This window comes from Alexandromys fortis, unplaced genomic scaffold, assembly GCF_014885135.2.
Source record: "Alexandromys fortis isolate MF-2015 unplaced genomic scaffold, M_Fortis_MF-2015_v1.1 scaffold_4, whole genome shotgun sequence".
NCBI lineage: Eukaryota > Metazoa > Chordata > Mammalia > Rodentia > Cricetidae > Alexandromys > Alexandromys fortis.
This window is the reverse complement of record NW_026067944.1, coordinates 672553-688577: the sequence shown is the minus strand read 5'-3', so window position 1 is coordinate 688577 and position 16025 is coordinate 672553. Positions and strand designations below refer to the sequence as shown.

The 16025-nt window shown below is 41.3% G+C and overlaps 1 protein-coding gene across 12 annotated transcripts in view; it reads right to left on the bottom strand.

The window, feature by feature from the left end:
• The window catches only part of Greb1l (GREB1 like retinoic acid receptor coactivator), a 265843-nt gene that overhangs the window by 116941 nt on the left and 132877 nt on the right, over positions 1-16025 (bottom strand). For all 12 annotated transcript variants that reach the window (XM_050148823.1, XM_050148822.1, XM_050148821.1 and 9 more), the window contains 2 exons: positions 7341-7500; positions 6976-7173 (listed from right to left, as the gene is read on the bottom strand). In XM_050148823.1, coding sequence (XP_050004780.1) covers positions 6976-7173; positions 7341-7497 — 355 coding nt within the window. In that variant the 5' untranslated portion in view covers positions 7498-7500. The remainder of the gene's footprint in view (positions 1-6975; positions 7174-7340; positions 7501-16025) is intronic.

Here is a 16025-nt window from a genome sequence, read left to right as displayed (position 1 = left end):
TGTATAGCATAAATATCAAAGAATATGTTACTATACTGGTCAGTCTCCGATAAATGTTTTTTACTTAGAGCTAAAATTTCTATCATATGCCATGCAATGATGGAATTATTTCAAAATGCTCAAGGAGTTCAAAAGTGTATATACTTTTTTTTTGTTTGATTTTTCAAGATAGGGTTTCTCTGTAGCTTTGGGCCTGTTCGGAACTAGCTCTGTAGAGCAGGCTGGCCTCGAACTCACAGAGATCCATCTACCTCTGCCTCCCAAGTGCTGGGATTAAAGGCGTGTGCCACCACCACCAGGCCTCAAAAGTGTCTTACTAAAAGAGATTTGTGACTCATAAAGAATGGGGGACTCTAAAAATTCTAATCTCCCAGTATGCAAATGAGAGAAAGGTTCAGGAAGGTTAACGGAATGTCCAAGGCCAAACAGCCATAAACCAACAACCTGATCTCTAACTCCAATCTCCACACCTCTCTCTGGCCATAAAGGCACATGCCAAAAATTCTATAACTCTGAATACTAAGTCTGCAAGACCTTGAATTTCAAGACCAGCCTAGGGTAAAGAGTGAGAATCGATCTCACAACCAAATAAAAAAGGAAAACCAAAACCAAAATCAACAACAGCACCACCAGATCCCAGTAAAAGGTTGGCTGAAGAGACGACTCCATTGTAAAGAGCACTTGCTGCTCTTACAGAGCAGCCCAGTTGGATGCCAGTACCTACATGCCAGCTCCTGGAGGAATCTGATGCGTTCTTCTGGCCTCTTTGGGCAGCAGTACTCATGTGGGGACACACACACACACACACACACACATACACACACTCACAAACATATACATGTCAACAAAAATTAAATAGATCATAAAAACCAACAACAACCAAAACCAACAAGCACTTCTGACTTGTCTATGCTTCCCCCAACTCCAGTACAACCCAGGACACCACCCTAGAACCTCTTCCTTGCTTGTTTTTTGTCAGTCTTATCACTTGTTTTCACTGTGCCTGTTTTAAGCTAAATTCTGTGGAGCATTTGATATAACATACCTTGTCAACTATGACTATGGCACTATCTACCTATCTCATATTCACTGATGAATCCTTAAAATACAAGGTTTTAGCTATGAGTGCTGGCACCCAACTTTTATGCCAGCTACTCAGGAGGCTGAGGATGTTGAGAACTAAGAGTTTGTCAGTCTGGAAAGTTTTTCCAAACCACAAAATGTTCTATGTTTAGAATATAATGTTTCTTTTTTTCTTCTCTTCCTCTCCCTTCAGTAGGCCAAAGGTCCATGTCAGGTGTCTTCTTCAATTCTAATCTCCACCCTATCCTTCTAAGATAGGGTCTCTCACAGAACCTGGATTCACTAAATGGAAATGTGTACCCAACTAAGTCTTACTCTTTTACTGTGGGTGCTGAGAATCTGAACAGCTCCATCTCCACTTACAGAACCATCTCCCCAGTCCAGAGAGTGACTCTTGTGATGAGACTTCTCTCATGGCAAAGGTTGGTGAGGGGAAACTACTGTTTTAGGCCCTGACTAAACAGAGTTGAGAAGGCACAATGCTGGTAGGAGGCTGCTTGTTCGTCCCTGCCGCCCGGCTAGTTTAGCCCCAAAATAACCACACAGAAACTGTATTAATTAAAACACTGCTTGGCCCATTAGCTCTAACTTCTTATTGGCTAACTCTTACATCTTAGTTTAACCCATTTCTATTAATCTGTATATTGCCACATGCTTATCGGCTAAGTTTCGGCAGCATGTCTTACTCTGGCAGTGGATCCGTGGCATCTCCCTGACTCTGCCCTTCTTCCTCCCAGCATTCAGTCCAGTCCTCTCTGCCTACCTAAGTTCTGCCCTATCAGGCCAAGGCAGTTTCTTTATTCGTTAACCAATACAAGCAACACACAGACAGAAGGACCTCCCACATCAGCACAACGTGGAGAGTGCCCACAGAAAGTATGGTATTTTTTTTTAATGAAAGAATTATTATTTCAGAGTCATTTCTGGGGCACAATGGAAACTATGTAACTCATTGAAACGAAGAAGCATGAACAGTTTTTTAGTATGGCAGACTTGGAGATTCCCATTTTGGGTGGGAGGATAGAGGTCAAAAATAATAATCATTAAACAATAAATGGACTCTTTAAGAAGCATACTTTCTAGTCTTCTTGGTTAAAAACATTGGTACCTGAGACAATGGAAAGATAAAATGTGGACGATGGTCTGTGAAAAGGGTGCAAGAACCAATGAAAAGAGCTTCCACGTCTGAAACGAGGACTCTTTAAATAATACTCGGCAGTCTTGTGTATAACACAAACCAGAAAATAAATATAGACAAGGTTAGACATAAATATCTGAACAAATTAAAAAAGGTAGAGAAGAAATGGATATCAATGAGGTAAAAACTTCAAATACACATATGGTGGTTCTTTGCCCCCAGTTATGCATACATAAAGTCCACCTCTGGGATCTTCATCTAGTCTCTGAGTCATCAGAAGAAAAACAAACTCTTTGAATAAAGAAATTTTTACAAGATCTTTGATTAATATTCTAAAATTGCCAGGGCCATCAAACCCAGGAATAAAACCTATGAAAATGTCACAGCTAAGAGGAACCTAGAAAGATAAGCTAAACCTGTGTAATTTTTTGATAGGACCCTGGCTCAGAAAAGGACATTGGATAAAAGCAAGGAGCCAAAGCAAACCATAGACTTGTTGAAGCTCATAAAAGTATCTGAGCAATAACTCACTCGACGCTAGACCACATGTGCTTCCTGTGCTACGCTGGTCACGGAAGAAACTGCCTATATATAGAAATGGAACTTGAGGCTTCACTTTCTACAAACATAAAGGTGCTGCTAAAAAGTACTCTTGAAATACTTTTCTTCTAGCTACTTGCCAATACAGCCTCAGGCAATTTAATTAAAAAGAAAGAATGGAGCAGAAAGAGAAAGCTACACTGAGCCGGCGTGGGGTCAGGAGGGAATCAGTTTATGGCCAAAGACGCCACAGAATTAGAGAAAAGTTACTTAATTCAGTTTGTAGTTAGCCTAAAGATTCTGAAGTTCCCCTGCCAAGGACCTGGTGTTTGACTGTAAACATTTCCTGAATATTCCCCCAAATTCTCATTGTCAGGAGTTAGCACAGCTAATTAAACTCGTTATAGATCAGAGATCCCCAAAGAAAGAAAAAAAATATTATGTTAAGAGCAATGTCTATTTTTTTTTAACTGAAAATAAACTGTGCCTTTAAGGAGTGGTTAACTACAGAATCCATGAAATGTGACTGGATTTCCGGACCAACAAATCTCAGGATCCCTCATAGCAGGCAGATAACTCTGAAAGGCTAATATGACCACTCCTCAGAGACCACTAGACCGCCTCAGGGCATCCTCTGGAAGCTCCAGGCTGCTGCTGCGCACAGGGAGGGAAGATGGTTGCTTATATGGGTGGACAACTTGCTTTGCAAACTTGCTCAGGGAATGAGTTCATCTGAGAGCAATAATGAAAGGCTGCTCTCCCACCCACGCTCTTTTGAGACAAATGATTTTAATTAAAATGGTGGTGGTGATAACAGAGAACCCTTCTATATAAACTTCATCTGCATTTTCTTAAAAAAATGGCCAGGGTTTTCACTTCATAGAAAGGGATTTGCATTCTCCAATTATCTCCAACTTGAAGGCATCAGAGTAAATAAAAAGGGGAAAAGGACATTTACTGACACAGCAGCAAACCCAACTGAAGTAATGAAAACAGCTCTCAGAGGCCCCGAATCTGGCTGCTCTTCACCTGCATAGACAATCAACTGCTTCCCAGCAGGGTAGGAACCTGCTCTAGTTCAATAATTTACATAAGAAATTAGCAAGGAAAATTTCCCTATGAATGGCAACCTCTCAGATGTTAAGTACCTGCTTATCTAAATTGCCTCTAAAAATAGCGTTAGAGTCCCCCAAGCCTTAGGCAAACAGGGGACCGGGACTGGAAGGTGGTGTTCTCAAACAAGGCCACAGTCTTTCAGTTCCCTGGGTCTCAGTGCGGCTTGTGTAAGCAGTCTTCAGGGCTGCTTTCCTTCTGAGCAGGAAGATCTAAACAATTGCCAAGCGAGCAGAATTGATAACATTATGTGAAATATGAAGTACCAGGTTATAAACATCTTTTTATTTTAAATGGGAGAGTTAAGCAGGGGACAAGAGAAATAACAATAGTTATAAGAACCAGAAGCAGTTGATGTAGGAATTTGGGTACAGAATGAATGTCTTCAGAATGTGTTGGATCTGAATCTTCTGCTTTGGGACAGTTCTTTATTCTCAGAAAAACTGCCTGCCTTTCCTTTAAAATCACCATTGAGGCTGAGGTAAAAGGATCACTCCAAGTTCTATAGGTATGGCGTGAGTTAAAGGTCAGCCTGGGTTAGAGTGAGATCCTGACAAATATGGAGGATGCATCCTGACTTCATGGGGTTCTCACTGTTGTTGTTTATTTGTTTTCTTTGAGACACCATGTAGCTGTGACTATCCTAGAATACATGACATGATATATGTCAAGCTGTCCTCAAACTCACAGAGATCCACCCCTCTGCCTCCCAAGTGTTGGAATTAAAGGTGTATTATTGTTAGGACATCAAGTTTATAATTTGGTGTCTGCAAAATACCTTTCCAAAATACCTGGCTATAAATAACATCACTACTGAACTGAAAACATACTCCAGGTCCAGAAGAACAGGGAAAAGCTCCTTCCCGCACTCTAGTTCTATTTAGTTATTGTAAATGGAGACGCTCTTTCATTTCTGCTGTCCAGACCTGAACAATCACACAGAAATTGTATTAATTGTAACACTGCTTGGCCAATATCTTAGATGTATTCCTACCTAGCTCTTGTATCTTAAATTAATCCACTTCTATTAATCTGTGTATTGCCATGAGGCTGTGACTTACTCCAGTCAGAACTTTCCAAAGTTCTGGCATCTTTCTCCTTTGGCAACTACCTGGGATTCTTTGACTCTGCCTACTCTCTCTCTATATCTCTTCCAGCCTGGCTATATTCTGCCTGCCATAGGCCAAAGCAGCTTTATTCATTAACCAATAAAAGCAACATGTATACAGAAGGACATCCCACATCAAATTATCACATGTAATTAGATTCTCAATGAGACACCATCATTTTAAGCACTGTTCAATGTTATTTGTTACTGGAGGATCTCAGTTGAAGAAAACGTAACAAGAATACGAATTAAGTAAACAGCAACGCACAGCTTCACTGTCCACATCCCCATGGGTTTAAAGGCATACGGCACACCAGTAATGAGTAAACTCTGTGCATCATATTAAGTCTGAGCAAAAGGGTCAACCACATGTGAAAGCAAACCCATAGAAGTGATGTGTTGTGGGCAGGCCTAACATGAAGAACACAATGGATACTTGTGAACCACAGGAGAATTCTTTAGGTCTCTTTTCCCTCCCTCTAACTAGAGGAGCTGGAGTCCTCTATGGGTTGTTAGATTCTCAGGGAAGTAGGAGATCAAAAGAAAATACATTTCCAAACAAGGCCAACTATTTTTTCTGGCTTCATCTAAGAAAATAAGGCTTTAATTTATATCAAATGACTTGTTCTCCAAGCTTTGTCAGGAAACTGTCCTGAGATCTGGAACCTTCTTCTTTCTCCCCTTCCTGTCTCCTCAAGGTTTTCATGCTCTGACACCACGCAGGCTAATATCAGTCAGCTGGAATATAAAACCACACTCCATATACTAATTAGGTATCAGAACACAGCCGCTAGGTAAGGGGAAGAAGGCAGACTTTAAGTTGGGATATCACTGAAACCACAGAACAATAAAAGCATTAGAAACCATGGTTTCCTTATTTAAAATGTGGTTAAAAGTGTGGTGGGATATAAAGCTGACCTGCACAAGCAGAATGAGAGCATCAGCTGGCGAGGTGCACACCTTTAACCGCATCACTTGGGAGGCAGAGGCAGGTAAATAAATCTCTGTGAGTTGGTGCCAGTATGTTCTATATATTAAATTCCAGGCCAGCCCACACTACATAATGAGACCCAGTCTCAAAAAACTGAGGAGGTAAGGGAAGGATGGGGGGGGGGGAGAAAGAGAGAGAGAATCAAATTACTTACATTTTACATTTTATACTGTGTAACCAGATTTTACATTTATAATATTTATAAAGGATTTATATTTTACCTCAGCACTCAGTGAGTATAGCTGTAGGGCCAGTGAGATGACTGTCAGCAAGCATGACATCTGAGTTTGATCCCTGGCATCCCCAGCGTGGAAGCAGAGAGCCTATTCCTGCAAGTTGTCCTTTGATCCATGTGGTTACCATGGTTCATAAGCACCCACACAATATGTAACACACACGAGACATAAATAATAAAAATATTCCAGGTAGATATAGAGTCAGGGTATCTAGAATACATTTTTTTTAAATAAAAGCTCATGGGAGCGTAAACTCTTAGTGTACTGGAGAAGCCTTGACCTTTGCCTGGACTTGCACCTGCACAGATCTTTAGTTCAGCTGTGGTCCTTACTTTCCTCATTTACAAGAGGGGTTATTTCCTGCAGACAACTGTTGTGAGCTTTCAAGAGTCCATAGGGGTGAGGAGCTTGTGTGATATTTTGGTTGCATTCTGACAATAAAGTTTGCTTTGAATCAGAGGGCAGTGCTAGGTACTAGCTGACCAAAATTAACCATAAGGACTAAATAAAGATAGAGAGACAGGAAGTAGTAAGGCGGGGCTTAGAGAGGGTTTCATCTCCTTTGAATGGAGGAATGACAGAGATAGGTCACTGGTCACTTCTCCACTCCTTCTCTGATCTATTACCCTGATATCTGACTGGTAAAGAGTAATTAGGTAAATGCATCAGGATATAGCCACTCATTTCTTCCAACAGTGACTGGTATCCAAACAGGCCAGATGAAATTACAACACAAATCTGAAAGAATTCAGAGGTGCAAACCTACCATCAGTAGTGCAAGATCCTTCAGGGGCTGGCTTTTGTGAATAGGGAATTGGTGGGCTGTTTGAGTCAGACATTTCTTCTTCATCTTCATCATCTTCCATTTCATTAATTGCTATGTTGTTAGAAAAATCCAGGCTGCCATTTTGAGTGTAATGGTGTACTAGATCTTTATCTAGGTCTTCCACCTTGGGTTTGACATCTGGGTAAGCAAAGAAATGAATGCAAATTTAATTTTTAAGAAGGATGTTTATGGAGAAAATATAAGAGAAATTTAGAAAGTTATTTTTGGGGAGTGTAAGATCAGCAGGATTTGGAATTCCCACTTCTTTGAAAGGGGTCTAGAAATGCATGCAATTGAGAACTTACCTGCAGATGAGAAAGGGTGTTGATCTGGGTCCAAGTAGAGCTGGGAAAAGATTGGCCGTGGCACAACACTGCTGCATCTGAGCGAGGCCTCTATGGAATTGTGGAGAGCTTCCTCAAATCTAGCCGATTTCAGTTGCCCAGCATATGAATTCCCCATGGTCTGTACCAGCACATCCCAAAGAAAAAGAGGAAGTAAAAAATTGTGTTAGATGTTTATATCCTAAAATTACAGGTATGGGGCTAGAGAGAAGGCTTCGCTGTTAAGAGTACTGGTTGCTCTTGTAGAGGACCCGGGTTTGTTTCCTAGTACTCACATGGTGGCTCATAGCCATCTGTAGCTCCACATCCAGGGAACCTGAGGCCCTCTTCTGGCCTCAATGGGCACTGCACATACATTCATGCAGGTAAAATACTTATATACATAAAATAAAAATAATCAAAAAAATTTAAATTGATGTCTGGCAAATATAAACTATATTTATATAGTTATGTGAACTGTATGAAATGTATTCTTAAATCTAGCTGGCAAGATGGCTCAGTGGGTAAAGTTGGTTGCTAGCACATGGAACCACATGATAAAAGATCCTCAGACCTCCACATGTATGCTGTGTCATACACACAGCAGCACACGGTACACATGCATGTGCATGTGTGTGCACGCACACACACACTTTAAAAAAGAAAAGAAAAGAAATTATGTTTAAAGAAAAAGAAATCTATTGCAAGTTACTTGTTACAAGTTGCTTGTGATTTTGGTCTTTACCATCAAGGCCCATGTCAGCTCCTTCAGAAGATCTCACAGTTCAATAGTAATAAAAGTTTTAGATTCAGCCTCAATTTCCCTGTAAGTTATAAAGCCTAGCCTGCTGAACAATGACAACACACCTTTCACTCACAGCTGTGGTGTGGGACAAATGTCTATATTCTGTCAATTATATTTTAAATAAATGCTGATTGGCCAGTAGCCAAGCAGGAAGTGTAGGTGGGGCAACCAGACAGGAAGTAGAGGTGGGTCAATGAGACAGGAGTATTCTGGGAAGAAGGAAGCTCTTTCTGTAGTTGTGAGCCTGCCACAGAAGAAGCAAGATGTGACTGCCTTGCTGAAAAAGGTACCAAGTCATATGACTAGCACAGACAAAAATAATGGGCTAATATAAGTTATAAGAATTGATAAGAAGCCTGAGCTAATGGATCAATCAGTTTATAGTTAATGTAGACCTCTGTGTGATTTCTTTGGGACTTAACAATTATGGGAACCAGGTTGGACAGAAAACTCAGACAACACAGTTGGGCTCCCACAACCATAGATCAGCTCTTTCAGCAACTACAGAGTAAATATTTAACCACTGTTCCCTCTAAGGCCTAGTCCCCTAGGGGAGGAAAAGACTCCTGGAGAAAGAAAATGTGATGTGGGAGTGATTTCTTACTAATAAAGAAACTGCCTCGGCCCTCATAGGACAGAAAATTAGGTAGGCAGAGTAAACAGAAGAGAATGCTGGGAAAAAGAAGCTGAGAGTGAGTCGCCATGATGCTCCCACTCCAGACAGACGCAGGTTAAGATCCTCTCTGGTAAGCCAGCTCATGGGCTACACAGAATATTAGAAATGGGTTAGAACAATATGTAAGAGCTAGCCAATAAGAAACTGGACCTAGCCAGGCCAGGCAGTGTTTGAAAGAATACAGTTTCCGTGTAATTATTTCTGGGTATAAACTAGCCATGCGGGTGGCCGGGTGCCGGGGACGCAGCCCTGCCGCTCCTAATTGCAACAAAAATGAAAGTTCTACAATATGAACCAATTTTCTAAAGCAAGGTCGGTGTCACTTATCTCAAGAACTCATTTCTGGGATGTTACCCTTTATCTACGTAAAAATCATTGCTTCTTTTGTTTCATCTGAATGTCTTGTTTAGTATCCTTCAGTAAAGTGAACAAAATACATTTGAAGTCAGAGCCTATATATACTTCTAACCACTAGTATTTGTGTAGTGCTCTATAGCCACAAAAATTTGTATAATAATGATAATAATCAGAATTTATTGAGTGCTAACTGGAGGTTTGACCAATAATTTCCAAATGGTCTAGGAGCCCCATCACCCTTGCAGTGGCCCGTGAGGTAAAACAACATCAGAGCTAGAGAGATGGCGGAGGGGTTCAGAGAGTGCTTGCACAGCGCCCACATGATGGCTGTACCCCTAGCTCCAGGGTCTTTCCGTCTTCTGGCAGGCAAACATGTAGTATGCAGACAAAATACTCAGACATATAAGATAAAATAAGCATTAATTTTTTCAAACTATGATAAGAAAATGTGTTTGCTTTATTTTTTAAAAAATCCCCCATTCTTTCACATATACATGATGAAACTTTCTAGAATTTGAATAATGTGTGTTATTATAACTGACTGAAGAAGCAGATAAGTTACTATTATATCTTTTCTTTGAGAAAAAAAAAGTTATTTTGAAAAAGAGAAGGCAATGGAATACATGTGATGTGAAAACAGAGGCCAGATGTTTATGGAGAGAAAGGGGGCCAGGCAGCAAGGGGCAGGAATGAGGATGAAGGAGGACAGTAGGGAGGGGTACAGAAAAGAACAGAGGGTCATGAAACACACACGCACACTCAAAAAAGCCAAGCCATAACAAAACCCAGTACTTTGTATGCACACTTGAAAAAGTCTTTTTTTTTTTTTTTTTTTTTTTTTTTTTGGAGACAGGGTTTCTCTGTGTGGCCCTGGTTGTCCTGGAACTTGCTCTATAGACCAGACTGGCCTCGAACTCACAGAGATCCTCTTACCTCTCTGCCTCCTGAGTGCTGGGATTAAAGGAGTGTACCACTACCACCCAATCTAAGGTAAAAACTAATAAAAAGAAAAAAATGTTCTTACACACGCACACACCACACACACACACACACACACACACACACACACACAATTTGCTAATAGAGTGATCAGTTTTAGTTTCTAGTGTGTATAACCTATGTAGACGGAACCATAATAGCTCCAGGAATACAAAAGTGCTGAGGTCAAACGGTGAGAACTGAGGCAGTAGGCTGAGCGCTGTATGAAAGTCACTCACTCTTCAGGATTTTGGAGGAGGTACGACCTCTTTTCACTTAAACTAAAAACCAAAGCAAAGAAGCTGGAGAGACTGCTCAGCTAAGAGCACACGGGTTGGGAGTTCTCCATAGCTGTCAATCCAGTTCTAGGGGATGTGATGAGTTTCTAACCTCCTCTCTGCCCCACAGGCTCTCTCAGGGATTAAGGGTGTGCCCACCAATACCAGCTTCTCTTGTCTCAGACAGATAACTTCACACCATTTTAGTTCTATTTCCTTCATTAAGGAGGGAGACAGATTGACTCTTTTCTGCAGCGCCAGCTCGTAGACTCCTGTGAGGAGTACCCGAAGAACGAACTGAGAGGCCCTGAGGAAAGGGAGCTATGATCCAGCCAACTCCGAGTAACACACAGCACAAGCCCAGTTTCACCTCAGATTTCAAGAGCGCCTCACCAGACTGTGCTGTTCCGGAGCTGCTGAAGTATAGCAGAGAAAGTATACAGTTCCCGTAACCATGGTAGCGTGCAGTGTGGGCTCCAGTGTGGGTGAGCTTCCCAGAGCTTCTTATATACTCCTATGATTTGGAGGACAAGCCAGATACTATTTGGCAAACTTTCTTTTAAAAAATATTTTTATAAGGACAAGTTCAACAGAGCCACCATATATGGGCTGCCCATGCGTGTTTCAGCATTGTCAGGGCATAAATTTTAATTGTTGGTGTATGAACATTTAATCTGCATGTATGTCCATTTACCACACATGTGCCTGGTGTCCCAGGATGTCAGTTCTGGAGCTGAAGTTACAGGTGCTTGTGAGCCACAATGTGGGTGCTGGGAATCAAACCCAGGTCCTCTGAAAGAACAGTCAGTGTATTTAATTGCTGAGCTATCTCTTTAGACCCAGCAACCTCTTTTATAGTAGCTAATAAAAACAACCTACTAATTTTAATCAGTTTCATTTTTCATAGAGAGGATTTGCCTAAAACACATAACATTTGACCAAAACTTGGGTGGCATATATGCTATGCAATTAAAAATGGTAAGCGGAAGACAACCTACAGCCTGTTAAATAAAACTTCTGCGAATCGCTTGAGTTTTGACCAAGCCTTTATGACATCATACAAACATTAATCACTTGACTTGTCTAAAGATCAGAGCAACTTGTTTGTTACTAGAAACACTTGATCAAAACAGAGACATGTGCTGTGGCACTGGTCTGTTTAGTCAAAAGCCAACAACGCTCACAAGAGAAAACCACCAGGATTCACACCATGTCAGCCATGGGTCTGTCTTCCCCAGGGTTGGGGAAGTAACTAAAGCCTTTCTCCACAGTACAAGGCAGCTGGGAGTCGCAGCTCCTCTCAGTCCACTGTCAGTCTAACAAAGTATTTGACCTTGCATATCTTGGAAACCTACATTCTCCAGGAGGTATTTTCAGTTCAATAAACAATTACGTAATTTTTATGTTGTTTTTGGAGTGTTTTGCCTGAATGAATGTATGTGTACCACGTGCATGCTTGGTGCTGGCAGAGGTCTGAAGGGGTCACTGGACCCCCTAGAACTGAGGTTACAGATGGCAGTGAGCCCTAATGGTGGGTGGCATAGCTTTTAGCTACTGAGCTATCTCTCCACCCTCAAAGCACAAAATCTTAATTCTGTCCCCTGTTGATTTTTAAGTAGTGAATGCCAAATTTATATACACAGGGACATGGATAAATGCTGTGTTATGAAGACATGAAATCAACACAGAAATGGGAGCTGACCTCACCATCATGTGCTCAAGCGGACAGGAGCAGAAGTGAAGGCCTGTTCAGACTTGGTGCAAGAGGGAGCACATTTTAAAAGTATAAAGGGTAATAGGACTGACCACAAATACCATACGCGCAATACGTATGTATGTCACTGAAATTATTGGCATTCATCTCTAACTTGGGACCCCTCATCAGATGAGGGGACATCTGATGGAATGTTATGAGGGAATAACTGGCCTCAGTTAGAAAATGGAGAAACACTTTGCAAATTAGTCATTGAGTAAAATGCGACAAGAAAGCAGTCATGACATTGATTTCCATATTACAGGCCTCTCAGGTGCTGGTAGCTACTTTTGTGATACTAAGAAATGATCTGAGAAAGGGACCGTAGACAACGTGGCCTTTCTGCACCACTAATCAACTGCTCGAAGCACAGATGGAACCACTACAAACCCATGCTACCAAGGCTGGGTGCTTTCTGCTCTTGCCTTTTCCTTTTCCATAGAAAGGAAGGCTGGGAAAGTGGGGTGTGGGTAAGTAGGCAGCATCGATGGCTGGTGGCTCACAGAGGCAGTGAGGGAAAGAGGAGCTGGACAAATAGCTTTAGCTATTGCGTCCAGACCTCTTAATCTTGTTTTCTCTCCTGCAAATGAAAAGGAAAACAGCATACTACCAAGAACTAACAGACTCTTCAAAGACATAGGCATCCCCAGGAATGGTTCCTATGGCCAAAGATGAGAGGAATGAAACACAGAACAGAAACAGGGATCAAAGTATATTTACAATTTTTGCTACTCAAGAAGAAAGGCAGAGTTCTTAGAGAAACAAACAAAAACAAAGTGCACTATTAGAAGAAAAAGGAAGGAGTGTTGCAATACAGTGTTCCTGCTGTCTTTCACAGTAACTCCGGTTGTCAGTGAGTGATGTTCATAAATGAAGATTTCCAACTAACAAATGTGCAAAGAATACTAGACATATGAAAGAATCAACCACTTTGCAACTACTAATTTTGGATTTGTGCAGGCAGTGGTAATAGGTGAGACCATTAGTTAGCAGGACGAGGGGAGCTTTATAGTGGAAACATTCAGCTGTTACCTCCTGAACCCATGGATTAAGCACAGAGTCATGATGTGAGGCAGAGAGAACTGTGGACCTCCCCAGGAGACAACATAAATGAAGCACACATGCCACCCAGGAAGTAGCCAGCCAAGACATGTGGCAGGTCTAGTCAGGTCTCAGAGGGAGCCATTTGATGGATGAGTCACATAAAACCACAGGGAGCAAACAGAATCAGAACCTGGTTCCTGCCAAAGGACAGGGGCATTCCAGTTTTAAGTTGGGATTCAAATTTAAACTTAAAAATATTGTACATTTCTTCCCTATTTCAACATGTTGTTTGGCACAGAAAAAAGGTAAGAGTGGTTGCATGTGATGGTGCACACTTATATAGTTGCAGCACCCGAGGCAGGGGCATTGCAGATTCCAGGATAGCCTGAGATACTTGTTGAGACTATCTTGAGTAAAAAGGAAAGGGTGGAGGGGAGGGTGAAGATGGTCTGTCCTTTTGGTGGGGTGAATGCATGTGGGGTGTTCTTGTCTCTGTTTAGAAACTATTTTAAAGGCAGACTTTCTTGACTCTGTGGTGAGCATAGCGCAGAAAAGGGGACAGCTCTGTGCAACTTACTAGACGTTTGTTTCTTCTGTCTTTACACACATTGTCCACACACTTTTCATACTTAACACACCAGCCAGCTATCATGAGAGAACCCTGCAGTTAAGCACACAGGCTCTGAAATCGATTCCTGTCCTACAGTTTCCTGGGTGATACTGGCTACTTCATCTGCCATTTGTGAAACAGGGCTGAGATGGCCAATCTCCTAGTTTTTGTGAGAATAGTAAAATTTTGGATATATAAAGTTAAAATAGGGTCTGTATGGAATCTTTTGTTTCGATGTCTCAGCATTTGCTACATTAAGATTTACTGAGAAGCCACAGTAGTGGTGCACATCTTTAATCCCAGCACCTGGGAGGCAGAGGCAGGTGGATCTTTGGGAGTTTGAGTCCAGCCTGGTCTACAGAGTGAGTTCCAGGACAGCTAGGGCTAAAATCCCTGTCACCAAAACCGAAACAAGGCAAAACAAAACAAAACAAAACAAAACAAAATGACAAATGGTCTCCTTTGAGCATGTTGGGGCCACAGTAGATTCTAGGTCATGATCCAGCAGCACAGAACTATCAATAGAAAAGCTCCAAAGTGGGTTTTAAACATTACATACAACTCACTAGAACATTTTATATTGGATAAACAAATCCTGAATAACCTTTGACACCAAGTGCTGCTCAACAGACTTCTCCAGCGGCAGGGGAATGTTCTGTGTCTCTAAGTTCACTTTGTGATATCCATCAGCCACGTGTGGTGACTAAGCACCTGAAATGTGGCTACTGTGACCTGGTGTCCATCAACCACATGTGATGGCCAAGCATCTTATCTAACTGTATTTAATTTAAAAAGCTGCATGTGCCAAGTCTTACTAGACATCTGCAATGACTGGGAGACAGTTATTTCTGGGTCCAAACAGGCGTGGTTATGTCTCAGTGATGTGACCTTGAACATGTCACTTCATCTTTCTCAATCTCTTACAGTCTTTGATTTTGTAGGAGAGGAAGCATTGCTGCATTATAGATTACATACTCTTTCTTACTAAAGACCCATCCACGTGATTTGGGGCTATAGCTCATTGGCAGAACGGGTACTCAGCATGAGGAGGCCATGGGTTCTGTTGCTAGCACTGACAGTGGTTATGTGTGGCTCTCAGACAAATAAACCAAGTTCAATCCTTATAAGTTCATATGAAGCCTCCAAGCCCAAACTGAAGATAAGTACACATTCACAGTTCGCTCGGTTAGTATTTCATTATCTACTTATTTGTGATGCCAGGGATTAAGGCTCAGTCCTTCTGTGTGCTAAGTATACTCCTGAGCTCCTGAGCTAAACCTCAGATCTGTTTATTCTTTTAAATAGATATTTGTTATCCTTAATTATTTGTATTAGCTGGCTTTAATATTTGTTTAACTCCTTTATTTGACTGTGGGATTTTTGGTAGGGGTAGATATTCTATGAAACCAGAGCTGAGTAAAAGGGGGTGAACTTTTGTGTGTCTTATCCAATTATATAGTAAGCAGATCTGAAGCAATACTATTTCTTTCCAAGCACATTTCAATAAGGCACAATGCTAAACACACATTCAAAATAAATGTATTTTATTGCACTTTTATCCATCTTCCTTGCTGAAGATCTGAAAAGACAATCACATTAAAAGACAATGCTTTAAAAAAAAAATCTGGGTGGGCCGGGTGGTGGTGGCCCACGCTTTTAATCCCAGCACTTGGGAGGCAGAGGCAGATGGATTTTTGGAGAGTTTGAGGCTAGCCTGGTCTACAAGAGCTAGTTCCAGGACAGGCACCAAAAACTACAGAAACCCTGTCTTGAAAGTCAAAAAAAAAAAAAAAAAAAAAATCAGAAAGAAGGAGACATCCCAGCACTCAGGAGGCAGAGGCAGGCAGAACTCTGTGAGTTTGAGGCCAGCCTGTGAATCCAGGACAGGGCTACACAGAGAAACCTTGTCTTGAAAAAAAAAAAAAAAACCTTCAGCTTCTTTGTATATTTATATTGGGGAATGTCTACTTTGACAGGTTCTGAAGTCAAAAGTACAGTATTTTTTTTTAAAAGAAGCCTTAGTAACTTAATTCTAAATTCTTAATTCTAATGTTTTCAACATATACACAAATGCCCAAATGCCCTCAGTCATTACAGAAATAATCACTGTGGTATATCCAGCGAGTTCATAGCAATAGGAAGATGAGACAGGACACTAGTTCACTC